Below are 13,856 nucleotides of genomic sequence, written 5' to 3'. Positions count from 1 at the left end.
GGAAGCTAGAAATCTGCCATTGTAATGCACAATAAAGAACGTACCTGCAATTCAGGCTGAGGCACCGAGAGGGGTGACTGTGCAAACTGAAGGCCCTAGAACAGGAAATATTTACCAGCAGATCAGCCAGCTTCATGAAAACAGTACATGGTTGAAAAGGAATTTCACCAACATGTCTGGATAGATCATGGCCAGTGTTCTTGAGCTTGATTAAACATGTGTTGCTGAGTAGTGAGGTAACAACATGGAGGGTAGCTTCTCGCCGATCTCCTCGCTGCACTGCCCATTACCATACATGCCAGAGCAGTCTAGAAGGGAGGCAGCATGCCCGTGTGCACGAGTTTTTTGGCAGGAATCTGTTTTACTATAGTATTGTGTTGCTGATCCCTACACGTGTGTTATCTTTCTCAGATACAGCCCCAATCCTTTTAAGTTTACCATTGTCTTGTTCCCCCAAATCCCATTGTAATAGTATCCGGAGGATGTTTATCCTCATACAGCATTCTGAAATGGTCTATCTTGAATCTCAGTAAGGAAGAAAGTGCTGCTATCCTCACTGAATTTAGATTTAGCTACTCAAACTGAAGGCAAATGATTAAGATTTTAAAGTGTATTTCCTGTGTATAAGGAAAATTGAGATTGAACAACTAAAATGGCAATATTGAAGAGGAAATGTCAGTATCAGTTAGGATGCACTTTTTCTAAAGTGTCCTGCAAGAATAAAATATTAGACAGAAAAACATATTCTAAGACATTAATATTACTCCCTGGTTTTAAAACTCCTTGTGCCATGACTACAAATTGCTGGCCCGTATTTGTATTTAGAATAAAATATAACTGCCTTGATATCAACATGGTATTTTTCATGCAATGGTAAAACCTAACAATTTTTCTTCCTCTTTGTAGAGCACTTTTATCAACAGACCTGCCCTAGGGATTTTACCTCCAGAGAACTTTGCAGAAAGACTGAAGGAATCTTTGTTATCAGTAAGTTTGAGACAGCAGTGATGAGTTACTGTGTTCTGTGTTCAAGGACATGGGCATATCAAGGGATGTTAGGGATTTTAATAGGGAACATTACAGATTATCTGTTTGTCCACCTGCCTTCTCACTGCAAGTAACCCCATTGAACCTTTTTCCTCAACTTGACAGCTGAATGTGAGAGAGTGACGTGCCTGCCCTGCACAGGTACTGCCTCTTCCATTCTGGATTCAGGAACTGATGAGAAAACACATTTTCACTTCCTTTCATAAGAGATAGTGGAATCAGTGCCTTCTGTTTGTCTTGATTTAAATTTGAAGATCCTTGGGACTGAAATGGAGTCAGGCCCTCTCAGCTGCAGTTGATACTGGCTTTCCTTATTGTAGGCACAGTTGGTCTCCCATTATACTGAAGCTCACGATGTTAAGGACTGATCAGTATTACCATTACTTTGCACTATACTTGTGCTTAATATTTTGGAGTAACTTTCTGTCTTCATTGACAGGTGGCTCCTAAGGGCCTGCCACAGGTGATCACCATGTCTTGCGGATCCTGCTCGAATGAAAATGCCTTTAAAGCAATATTTATGTGGTACAGAGTGAGTAAAATATTAAAATGTTCTTTGTGGGTTTCGATGTAGAAATGAGTCTTTATTCATCATTAGAACTGTTACAGTAAAACAAAGACTTGGACGTTGTCTTGTTCATGATGTTACATACATTCAACCTAGCATAAAGTCTTTACTAAAAAGTCTTCATCTAAGCTTTCACTTCGTATTGACATAACTTTATTTCCTTGTCTTTAGAATTTATAAAGACAATGCAGATTGCAGTCAGTATGTAAGAGCCACAGTCAATGTCTTCAATGGCTCTAGTTTGGAATGCCATCATTACTAATCTGTGGTTCAGCCCTAAATGCATTGGTTAAAACTACAGGAAAACTATTTGTTGTTTGTTTTGTTCTGTGGTGTTTTTCTTCCAGAACAAGGAGAGGGGCCACAATAATGTCACCAAAGAGGAACTGGAATCGTGCATGATTAACCAGGTAACAGTTGTTCTTTACCACACCTACAGATGTACCTTGGGTTTTTATGGGAAGACTGGGAGAAAAAATTTGCTTTACTGTTGCTGAAGTGGAATCTTGTTTTTGTAAATCTAGGAAACAATGAAATACAAACGTCTCCCAACAAATATCAAGAACCACTGCTTGTATTCTGTTGCAGCCTCTCCAGTTGTGAATCTTGGGAAGATCTCCCTTTTTTTATGACATATCATTTGCTAGAGAGAGGCCCATGTGATGGATGGGTCCATGGAGATCATTAATGCATGGAAGAGTTTACAAATGACAACAACAGAGCTTCTATTTGTTTTTCAGAAGTTGTGATTTTATAGCTTAGAACTGATTAAGGTGTTGGTTAAAATTTGACTGACTAAATGTTAACAGGCAGGATGGGAAACTGAGATGCAGCTGATAAACCTCTGAAATTCTATTCACCTTCAACTGAGGTGGACTTGCTTTTGCCAGTCACAAATCTTAACTTGCATCAATAGCAAAAAACAGTATTTAATCTCTCCTTCAAGATAAATATGTTAGAAATGCATAACCTGCTGGTCCCAGCCTGATCTTTAGCACTTCTATAGGGATAAGCATTCAGTTCATTCACATGGGACTAGGGAACTCATTTGGTTTTAAAAAGGAGCGGGGTTCTTATAGGGGTTTGTTGTTGTTCTGTTTGTCTTCAGAATTTTTTTTTAAGTTCTGTGATGTTGCTTCCAGGACAGTCAGACAGATGGCTGTGCCGATACAAGTAAGAGGATGGCACATCGTGACCTGAAGGAGCAGGAATTTTATAAGATGACCAAAGACTTGTAAAACTGATGGTCACTTTTTGTCCACGTTTAGCTATCTAAACATTAGGATTCCACTTTGAGCTAACTATCTGAGTTCTCTTTACAGTTGAGGGAGGGGACAGATTTGAGAGGGCAACTCCATCCCCCTTTTGGGGTGGGATCCTCCAGAATCCAGTTACAAATATTTGGAGCCTTGACTATGTAGCAGAGTGTGGGATACAAGACTGCAGGTGTAAATGGAGTGTGTAAGCAGTGACAATCACTTGCAGGATAAGAGAGGCATAAAGAAAGAGAATTTGTGTTTTCAGAGGGGTCTGGGGGGGGGGGTTAGCCCAAGTATTAGCCCTTTTATTAAAGCCACCCTGTATGCATGTGCTCGTAGCTTGTGCAGAACGGGGTTGACTGTACTGACTGTTTGGCCCTTGTGTGAGCTCATCTGTGAAGTGATGTGATACAGTACAAATTGCCAAGTATTCGTTAGTATTAATGATGTATTTTAGGAGTTCAGGCAGTTTTAGGGGACGACAAATGTATTTGCTTAAATGGGTAAATATAACAATTTGTGGTGCCTGATGGTTGAAGAGGAGACCGATCAGCGTGCTGTGAGAGGCAGCAGCTTGGATCTAGCCATCCCGCTGTGCTCTGGCTAAGGGGCTGCGTCTGGGTTGCGTCAGGCGCCCACAGCTGCACGGGCGGCAGGGCCACCTGCCCGCGGCACCGCACGCTGACGGCCCACCTGTCTGCTCTGCTTGCAGCCCCCCGGCTGCCCCGACTACGCCATGCTCTCCTTCATGGGCGGCTTCCACGGAAGGACCCTGGGTAAGCAAAAAAACTGCCAGCAGCACCTCCCTTTCCTTTTCCTCCTCTCAGCCGCTATCTCACTGTAGTTTCTTAAAAGTGGGTTGTTTTTTTCCTTAGCCAAATAGTACCAGTGGGGAAGCTGTAGGGTTATTGAAGGTTTGCCTTGGAAGCCCCACCAGTACTGAAACAGAATATTTGAGTAACAGCAGGAATTAATTTTATATTTTTTGAAAATGTATTTTCAGGTGATCTCTTATTTTCATTCCGAATCCAAGGTTTCCTGTCTATACTAGTAAAAAATCTAACTCCTGGGTAAAATCACCACAATATACAAATGGGACGTCACTCATTTTTACCATTTAATATCAGCTCAATCCCTGTTCTAAACACGTTACCCAGGAGTGCTGCAATTCTGAGCTTGGCAAGCAGTTGGCTTTGGACAGGTGAAACCCATCTTGTCTGAACAACCTGTTCAAACTGAGAGAGGTTCCCTGGAGCAGTGCATGTGGAAACTGGTGCTTAAAAGCGAGAGCAATCTACTTAAGCTTGACTAAATCCAATAACCCAGTATTTCAGAAAATAAAGTAAAAACAGAGAGCCATGAAGACAATTCTAGAGTCTTAGTGTTAGGCAATTTTTCACCTCTTGGTAGCTTTTTTCCTGTATTGTTCCTCAACAGGTATTATTTTAATTTTTGCTTTTCTGGGTTTAGGTTGCTTGGCTACTACTCACTCTAAAGCAATTCACAAATTGGACATTCCATCACTGGACTGGCCTATTGCTCCATTTCCAAGGCTAAAGTATCCTCTGGAAGACTTTGTGAAAGAGAATCAACAGGAAGAAGCCCGTTGTTTAGAGGAGGTAAAAAAATCACTGGCAGCTTTCTGTTGGTTTTGTTTTGAAGTAACGAATAGTGTTGTTAGGATTAGCTGCCTTTCATGAGAAGAATGTTTTCAGGGATTGGAACAGCATGTGATTAAAACAGTATTCACTGTTGTTTACGGGCAAAAGTTTGTCCCTGCCTTTCAGAAGAACCACCAGTTTACTGTGAATTAGAGGTCTACATGAGTCATACCAAGGTGAAATTTCACAGGCAGAAATTTGTTACATCACAGTGAACGTGTCTGCCAGATCCTGCAAAGGGACATGGACTAAGAGAGAGCACAGTGTGTATAATCCTCTGCAAAGAGAAACTGTAGCAGTATTTCATGTTTTTCAGCTTTTCTGTGGTAGCCCTCTGGCATAAAGCTCTGATCCTGCCTATGGCTGCAGGGGCACTCTGCCTTCCCTAGCCCGGGAGAAAGGGAAGGTGGGCAGAGCAGAGTCTTGAGGGAGGCAGACCATCTCCATGGGATTCCCTGTTGGGCTCACTGGTATCTGGGATCTGTCACACGCAGAGGCTTGCTCATGAGAGCCAGTGGTGGGGAGCAAGGCGTAGCGTGCCCTGTGACTGGAACCGAAACAGTGTACAATCACAGCTGACAGAGGAAGGAGCAGAGCAGCACTGTACAGTGCTGGATCAAAGAGATGTCTTATTCAAACCCACCTAACTTCAGAGAGAACAGAAAGCACAGTATATTGCTTCCCTGTCTTTGCTCCAGAAGAGCTGGGGGGAGGGGTGGGGGATTGTGATGCAAAAAATTGATCCATAGACTTGTAGCTGTTATTTTGGGGAAAAAAAATGCAAGCCAAACGCTTTCTTTGAAAGTCTGTGAGTTAGCTTACTGGCACCCTTTGGAAGCCATTGCTTTATGCAGCCTACAGAGGCTGTGGGCCCTGAAAGCCGTAAGTGGTATTTCATGTACAAGTGACACTACTAATTGCAGCAGCTAGCATTACAAGGTTAATTCAAGCTTCTCTGTAAGCCTCTTATCAGCAACAGGACTTCTGCACTATTTCATCTGATTAAGGTATCTGAAGTGCGAGACAAGAAGCAGCACATTTACCAGATTACCTTCTCTAATACATTACCCGAGTTTTATACAAAATCTGTTTCCTTCTCTATTGCTTAGGTGGAATGATAGCAATGGCGTAGCGAGCTACAGTGGTTTCCACCATACTTTCAGCTGAAATTTGCTAGAGCTTTCACACATTTGTAGATAAATGTGCAACTAGTTACAATGTGTTTAGGACAGGATTTAAACTTAAGCATTATTCAGGAACAAAAGGGCAGTGTTAAATCCTGGAGGAACTACTTGTTAATTCCTTATGCTTCCTGACACCTTTATAGCTGGGAATGTCTATGAAAGGTTGAAGTTCTGTTGCTGAGATTTAATCTTTCTGGGAGGAAATGTGTGATTGTGCTGAAAGGAGAATGTATCATAAATGTGTGATTTACAGGTGGAAGACCTGATTGTGAAGTACAGGAAAAAGAAGAAGATTGTGGCTGGAATCATTGTAGAGCCGATACAGTCAGAGGGTGGGGACAATCATGCTTCAGATGACTTCTTCAGAAAGCTACGAGATATTGCCAGAAAGGTAATCAAGTATTCACTGTTCCCTCAGTAGTAGCTAAACATGCGGCTACTGGTCAGGGTGGCCAGAGGCCTTCCGCCCTGCCCCAGACACCTGAAGAGCTTCCCAGACCTCCTGCGTAGCAGCTGGGGTCGTTACATACATGCATTCGGATACAAGCAACGCCTTGTCAGCACAGTGTTTTCTCTTCCATTTGATGCACACCTAGAGGTTTCCTCAGCCAAATAAATTTTCTACGAAGTGAGAGAGAAATTACTCTGATTCATTAACTATGGATTTCACAGTAGTGTTCTTTGAATGATAATGCCCATTTGTTGAGAGGGTTCAAACCATTTCAGAAGAGGAGGGTTTGGAAAAGGGTAGTTTTTTGTTGACATACTTACTTTTAATTGAAAAAGAACCTGAAACACAAATGGAGTCCAAGCATAAGTGCTGATGTTCCAGTAAAACAATGAAAAGGACATATGTCTTGACACTTGGAATGTGCAGTTACCTGTTTTGAAGTGATGTCCCTCAACAAAACCTACTCCATGCTTTTTTCACCCTCAGAACATTTGTGTTTACAGAGAAGACACAATAGGTGTCACATAGGTGACATCGAAAATTCTGTTCCGACATGAGAAAAAGCAGCTTTTCCCATTGCTGTTAACAGCTGCTCCTGCATGGGTGATGTAGTAAATAAGGTGAAATGAAAACATTTGCCTTGGCTAAAATGAGATGCTGCCAAAAGTACTTACTGATCATTTTTAATTACAACATCATGACATAGCTTGATCTCCCTGTCCCAGTTTCAACCAACTAGTCCTTCGTATACACCCACCATCACCATGTTGCCACCTAAAATGAGTAGTGCTCTAAGCACTCATCTGAAAAGGCAGCTCCTCCAGGATCATTTAGGCCCCTAGCTGAGCGGAATGTGCTGCTCGTATTTCCTTTGTGCCAGAAATGCCTGACTCAGACTGGAGGCAGAGACTTCTTACTTAAACAAAAGTAGAAATGATGTTCTGCTTCCCTCAGAGGCTTTGAAAGTGCCACCCAGGCTCCTCCCAGATGTTTTCAGGTGTCCTCTAGGAATGTTGAAGACTATATAAAAACATGTACTTTGTTTGTGAAATTAGGTAGAAAATATGTTTCTAGTGCCTTTCTGAAAAATAGCTGACTCCCTAATTGTGAAATCTAATGCACAGTGGGTGACAGTGGCATGGGGGGATGTTGCATGTAATTGGCTAGTATTTCTCTATTCAGTAACGGAGTGTTGGAAATGCGGACTCACATTCCCTGCTCTTTTACATCCATCTCCACAGCATGGCTGTGCATTCTTGGTGGACGAGGTGCAGACAGGAGGTGGCTGCACAGGAAAATTCTGGGCACATGAACACTGGGGCCTGGATGACCCAGCTGATGTGGTAACATTCAGTAAGAAGATGATGACAGGAGGATTCTTCCACAAAGAGGAGTTCAGGCCAAATGCTGTAAGATTTTTCAATGGGAAGCATGGAAGACCCAAGCTTTCCTTCAGTAATGCAGGCTCACCTGAATGGAGCTGCTATTTCATAGACACTTGCTTTGTGCTGATGCAAAAGTTGTTGTCACTTCTTCACTCTTACTCCAGTTGCTGTCAGTCACAAAGGTCATAATGGTGGTGGGAGGGAATGGAGAACTGGCTTTAGCCTAATGAACTAACCTTCAGTACAAAATCAACCACAAACTGACACATTGTTCCGCAGGGCAAGTTGGTGTCTTCAGAGCTTGTATGTCAGCATTACAGATTCTGTCTGTTACAGATTCTGTCAGTAAGATTTCTTCTTTGCATTGATGACATTTTAGATGTAATAAATTAAAAAAAAATTAAGGGGGATAACATAAAACTTGAATGTAAACACATATAGATGATGCTGATTTCAGTGTCATTTATAGCCATGTTTCAATGAGATGTCAACACAGCAAGACAGAAGGCACTAAATTTGTAGCATGAAGTAGTTGCTCTTTTTGTTTCTGCTGAGCAAGGCAGCTGTATTTTGCTCTTGTAACAAAAAAAGGGGGTTGGTGAGATTAGCACATGCATTAGTGCATGATTTTTCATGCACCAGATGTTTGCATTACCAGTTTGATGGCTTGTTGTTCTGTATTGTAGTGATTTGCCTGTTAACATGTTCCACAATTCTCTTTCCACCCTTTCCCAAGCCCTATCGCATTTTTAATACCTGGCTTGGAGATCCATCCAAGAACCTTATGCTTGCTGAAGTCATTAAGGTTATTAAAACAGAAGACCTTCTAAACAACGCAACGCATGCCGGGAAAGCACTGCTGACTGGGCTGCTGGATTTACAGGTGAACATCTAGAAGGATTACAGATAAGGAGGAGAAATTTGCTGACCTGGTAGGAGGTGACCTAATCTGTTTAAACACTTAGACTGAGGAACTCCAGTTGAGGACTAGACCATAGTCATAACTTCCTGGTTTAGGTACTTCAATATAAGCCTGAATAACTGTGTCCCACTTTGAAGTAAACTTTCTTTTCCTGACTTAAGAATGCTGTGTTTATATAGCTTAATCCAAAATAAAGGGTGACCCCCCCAAAATATCTGAAGGTATGAACTGCAGCTAGTTAAATTATTTTGCCAGAAGTTTCTGTTACCACAACCAGCTAGCATTTTATTGTCCCAGAAGTTCTTTTTAAAGGAAAGTGCCTTTGTATTTTGTTAAAATTCCACTGGGCTGTTGAAACAAGAAAATTGTGTCTTCCCCCCCCTTGACCAAGAGAAAATCATTCACAACTTCAGCTACAGCGCCCCACATGAGAAGGAAAATGAGATGAGCATTTAAGGGCAAGCTTGCAGATGCTCACCTCTCAAAGGCACTTTGTGCACCAGCAGTGCAGGGTAAGCACAAATACAGTCTCTGCTCTCTCCACAACTTCAAGGCATAGCAGGAGAACACAAAAATTACAATCTTCCTACTTTGGAGAGCCAGAATACAACTGGTACTATCCAAAAAAGGTTGCTCTCATAACTGATGGGGAGTGAAGCAGGTAATACTAGCAAGTGTCTTAGTGCAGTGCAAGAAGGAGCTGGTTTCTAGCCCCCTTCCACATTACTGGTGCTCAGGTTTTCCTGGAATGCATTTTGGATGAAAGGCGTTTTATACTTGCTTCAGGAGCCTCCAAGTAAGATTGTACTTGGCCCAGCCCAGGGCTGCAAATTCATTCTTCCTTCCTGCTCAGATGTTTATCTGCCTGCTGCTGGGCTCTGCAGTCCCCCGTCAGAAAGGGGTGAACAGGAGACAAGGCTATGTGAGAAGTGCAGACTGTGCGATAGCTCCACTCCCCCAGAAGGGAGGAGGGAGGCAGCAGAAGGCCTGGCAGGGCAGAGCTGGCCACCAGGTGCCCTCTGTCGCAGCAGCTGCCATGCATGCTTCCTCACCTCTTTTTGCAGGCTCGTTACCCCCATCTCATCAGCAGAGTGAGAGGAAGAGGAACATTCTGTTCATTTGACACTCCAAATGATGCAACTAGAAACAAGTTAATTACCATAGCCAGAAACAAAGGTAAGAAGGTTTGTGTGTGGATTAGCTTCAACTGACAAGCAGTAGCATATATAATGCTTTAAGTTTTCCTTTTTTGCATGGTGTATGTGTACTACAACACCAGAGGACAGAAGTGAAATTATGAATGAAGCTGTATTTAGACTTTTCTAGAAATACTTGTATTTTCAGAGACATCAGTCTGTTGCAGGGTATGTATGTCTGCCTTTTTCTATAGGTGCAGTGTTGCTGGAAGAAATCTATGTAGGGCATGAGTTTTTGTGACATCACTTTCGTATTCCTCTGCAGTGCCCTTCAGTGCACCTAGGCATGGCTTAACTTCTAGAAGCAGATCAGGAAAATGAGAAGAAAGTTAATGTAACTGTCACTCAGGAAAACACAGGGAGAAAAACTCTGAATTTTATGGCAAGTCTAATAATGAAAATATAATGAGGTGCCTAAAATGGGCACAGACCTACAACCACATCCCTCTTTTACTATAGAACTCTTACCCAGCTGTAGAGGCAAGCCCAGGTCTCAGGAGGGGAACCTTGTGATCTGAAGCCCAACATTCTCTTGGAATTTAACTGTGTGGGGCCCTGGGGTTGCTGCGGTCAGTTTCTGCTGTTACTCCTAGCTCTTGAAAGCAGCAGGCAGGACACATCTGAACTATTGTGAAACAAAATTTTAGAGTGTAAAAGATTGATTTTTTTTTTTTTTCCTTGGAAACTAAGCCAGTAGGGAGAGAAGGCAAGTGGTTTGTTTCATGGTAAGCCAAGGCTATGCTTAGAGGCAAGGTAAGCTTCAGCTCAATGGTATAGATTTTCATTGCCCACAAACATTTCAAAGAATTGATGTTATAAAAAAAAAAGCTATGCACTTAAAGTACTGCAGGAATAAGTTTGCCATCACTGAGCTATTTTAAGTTTTTGGAATTAAAACCAAAGTAGTTTAAAAACAGAATTGCAAAGGAACCCACTGTGTCTTGTTCTGGCATTGAGGTACTTGACCACTGGAGTATTGCAGCTTTGAAGTCTCAGATGTTCTTTGAGCTCTGCAGTGGATGGAGTCTTTCCATGGACGTTGGGATTAGTCCCAGCATTCCAGGTGTTCCACAGAACAGTACAGGTATCCACAGTGTTCTTCCAAGTTGCTGTGGACCTTGAGGCCCCTTTGCACCACTGAACACATGCTGTATTGTCATGTGGTAGGAGTGATTTGGGGAGCTTCTGTGGGCCCCCACAGTGAGGTGAACCTCATTTGGAGGCCTGCATTTTTGGGAGATTTGGCAAAGATGGCAGTGACCAGAGGACCTATTCTGTTCTTGTTTTAGGTGTTGTGCTGGGAGGCTGTGGCGACAGATCGATCCGTTTTCGTCCAACGCTGATCTTCAAGGATCATCATGCACACCTCTTTCTAAACATTTTCAGCGACATTTTAGCAAACTTCAAGTAAAAAGCAGTTCCCTTGCACTGAACAGACGATTATTAAGTTAGTTTGCATTAATTCATGTCTACACTTATCTTTGTAAGTAGAGAAAAGTCATAAACTAAGGTTTGTGTTCTGTCTGTAATCCTGCCCAAGGCAAGCTGCTCCATGCAAACTCCACCCGGGCAGGGTACTGGTCACCAGCAGGTACATGCGGCTGTCCCACACTATGTGTCTGTAAAAGCTGTGGCCCTCCATCTTCTGGCTTGGGTCATATGAATTGCTGAGTCCTCTCTACATTCATGGCCCTGACTATTTGATTGTCTAAATATGACCTGGTACAGTGTGTTTGTACAGGTCATCCCAGCAGATTTCCTCTAGTGCCCAGAAGCAGCAACAAGTATGGCCTAATAGTACTTAAAGCCACATGCCTGCCATATGGAAAGTGCCATTCTCTAGTGGTAGCTGGGATAAAAATGGGTGTTTCAAGGAACGCTCTGCTTTCCACCACTGCCAAGTACAGTATTTTACAGAGTAATTTCCAGCTTTATTCCCTTGAATAAAGCTGTCTGCCACACCAACAGGATCAGGATGCCATCAGCTACTCCATGCCCAGCTGCCAGCCTACACATTCTGCTTCAGAGGCACTAGTGCACTCAGCCACGTGCGCAGTGCTCTAAGCCGAACTGAAGTACTTGTACCTTTTTCCTCATCCTGGATTTTAAAACTTCTGACTTCTCTTACAATCAGACTTGTACAGAGAAAACTATACCCTGAAGTATGGAATTTGACAAAGCTTAGAGAATTGTGTAAGCACATTATTTCCACCTCTGTCAGCCATCTAGAATGATGATAGCCATTAATAATACTTGAGGTATTTTGTACAGCTACAGCGGAATTGCTTGACCGTAGCCATTATGTGACATCAGAGCCACTGCAGTGAAGGCTTAGTCCTAATTGCACATTTCTAATGCAAAGTAATTCTATTTTGTTTTAATAGTTAATTCTAAGTCATTGATACTTCAGAGATCTTCTAGAAAGCCACAGGATCAAAAAGTATCAACAGTTCATTAATTTGTTTCTCTTCAGAGAACTGTTTCAGATGTTTCTTTACTATGTACACTTTGCTGTTTGCTAAACACTGACATGAACTAGGTCGGGTGCCTTTTTTTTTTTTCTTGGCTAGCAGGCATCTGGATTTTGCTTACTAAGTTTAACTTTGTTATGCACCAAAAAACAGGGACCATAGCGGACTTCAGAGTTACCCTATTAGGACTTGACCACACTTTCTAAGTTCATAATTAAGAGACAGAGCAGCTACAGATTTACATGTTCAGCACAGCTACCAAAATGTGAACGGTTTCTTACCTGCTTAGAGAAGCATTAATTGTGGTTTTTCCATTTTATTTTTTGAGTGCTGGTATTGGGAAACTCAAGTACACTCACTTCTGCTAGCTTAGAAATAATGGGATTTCTGTAAACCTCTCTGCAGAAACCAGAATTCTGGTACCAGCTGGTCAGAACCTGCGCAGGTTTTTGAAGAGACGTTGTAGAAATCTGGGGGAAGGACTGGTGAACCGGTGTTCAACAACCCCTCACTGTCATCACTGTCCTTGTAAGCATATTATCAGCAAGAGGAAAGTCAAACCAAGAACTGTATTTGACAGCATTTTGGAAATTAGTTTGTTCAACATATCAGTGCAGTAGTTTTAATAAATGTCTCTAGCAAGTCTTGTACTTTTACAGAAGCAAAGGTCTAGTAATTTGAAGTCTTGCCACATCTTCACTTTTATTATGAATACTCTAGGTGTTTTTATAATTTTTACTGACACTCAGTAACTGTATAACTGTGTACAACATGTTGATGAAATGTTAGAGAATACATAGAAAGCACTGCAGCTGAAGCATATAAAGTTAATATTGTTTACAGCATACTGTGGACAGTGCCAAATAAATGTTTAAATAAATACTTAACTACACTTCATGGTGTAACTAGTAACTGTACACAGATTCGTAAAAAATTACATTATCTCATGTGTAATTAATATTCTTAAATAAAATATTTATAATTGAACTTCTCCAGGGGGTTTTATTTTGCACCTAGTACATGCCTAAACCAAATCATTAGTGCACATTAAATACATTCTTATGAAGTTAAGCCCCCCAAAAACATGCTGTATGCATCAGCTGTATCTTGCTGCCATGGTGTTTAAGCCAAGGAGCATTTCTCTTTTGATGTTCCTGCGCTTTACCACACAGTATCAGCCAAAATATAAAATAATGGAGCCCCTCCTTAGGAAAAGTTCAACACAAATAAATAGTAAATCAGGGTCAGCCCCTGCACTTCAATGGCAATTTTATTTACCTGCATCTGCCGATCCGCTAAGAGACAGAGGTTTCCATATGCGTGAGGAGGAAGCAGGGCAAAGAATGCTCCAAACTTCTCTACTGGCGAGGGTCCATTTATTTGCCATGGTTTCAAATGAAGTAACAGCTAGAAGAGCAGTGCAAGGAGTTAACTTGCTTCTGACAATTAAAAAAAAAAAGTTCTACATGTTACAAGTCATCAGGTTTGATTCTTTATTGGGTTTAAATCCTGCTCTTCATTCCTACTGAGGTTTTAGGTTTGGAAAAGGAAGGATCCCACTAATGCCACAGAATAAGACCACTATCCTTCACAGACACAGGTGCTGAGGTGATCAACCCTAAAAGTTCAACAGAACACAAAGTACACATATTTTCAGCCTTAATTCAACACAGCTTTTAAGTGTCTTACCTAAAATGAAAATAAGAAAAGTA

At 41.8% G+C, this 13,856-nt stretch overlaps 1 protein-coding gene across 4 annotated transcripts in view; it reads left to right on the top strand.

The window, feature by feature from the left end:
• ABAT (4-aminobutyrate aminotransferase) overlaps positions 1 to 11,084 on the top strand; it is a gene marked incomplete at both ends in the record, with an annotated part of 36,108 nt that extends 25,024 nt beyond the window's left edge. Inside the window, 10 exons of one of the 4 annotated variants that reach the window (XM_082006905.1) lie at positions 907 to 987; positions 1,487 to 1,579; positions 1,963 to 2,025; positions 3,587 to 3,650; positions 4,345 to 4,493; positions 5,973 to 6,110; positions 7,412 to 7,579; positions 8,292 to 8,438; positions 9,542 to 9,653; positions 10,963 to 11,084. In XM_082006905.1, the coding sequence (XP_081863031.1) occupies positions 907 to 987; positions 1,487 to 1,579; positions 1,963 to 2,025; positions 3,587 to 3,650; positions 4,345 to 4,493; positions 5,973 to 6,110; positions 7,412 to 7,579; positions 8,292 to 8,438; positions 9,542 to 9,653; positions 10,963 to 11,084 (1,137 nt within the window). The remainder of the gene's footprint in view (positions 1 to 906; positions 988 to 1,486; positions 1,580 to 1,962; positions 2,026 to 3,586; positions 3,651 to 4,344; positions 4,494 to 5,972; positions 6,111 to 7,411; positions 7,580 to 8,291; positions 8,439 to 9,541; positions 9,654 to 10,962) is intronic. The other 3 variants (XM_082006906.1, XM_082006908.1, XM_082006907.1) reach the window with 3 other exon arrangements.
• Between the last annotated feature and the right edge of the window lie 2,772 nt (positions 11,085 to 13,856).

The sequence above is a fragment of the Phaethon aethereus genome (genome assembly GCF_964289735.1).
Source record: "Phaethon aethereus genome assembly, chromosome: 15".
Classification (NCBI taxonomy): Eukaryota; Metazoa; Chordata; class Aves; order Phaethontiformes; family Phaethontidae; genus Phaethon; species Phaethon aethereus.
This window is presented reverse-complemented; position numbering and strand designations above follow the sequence as displayed.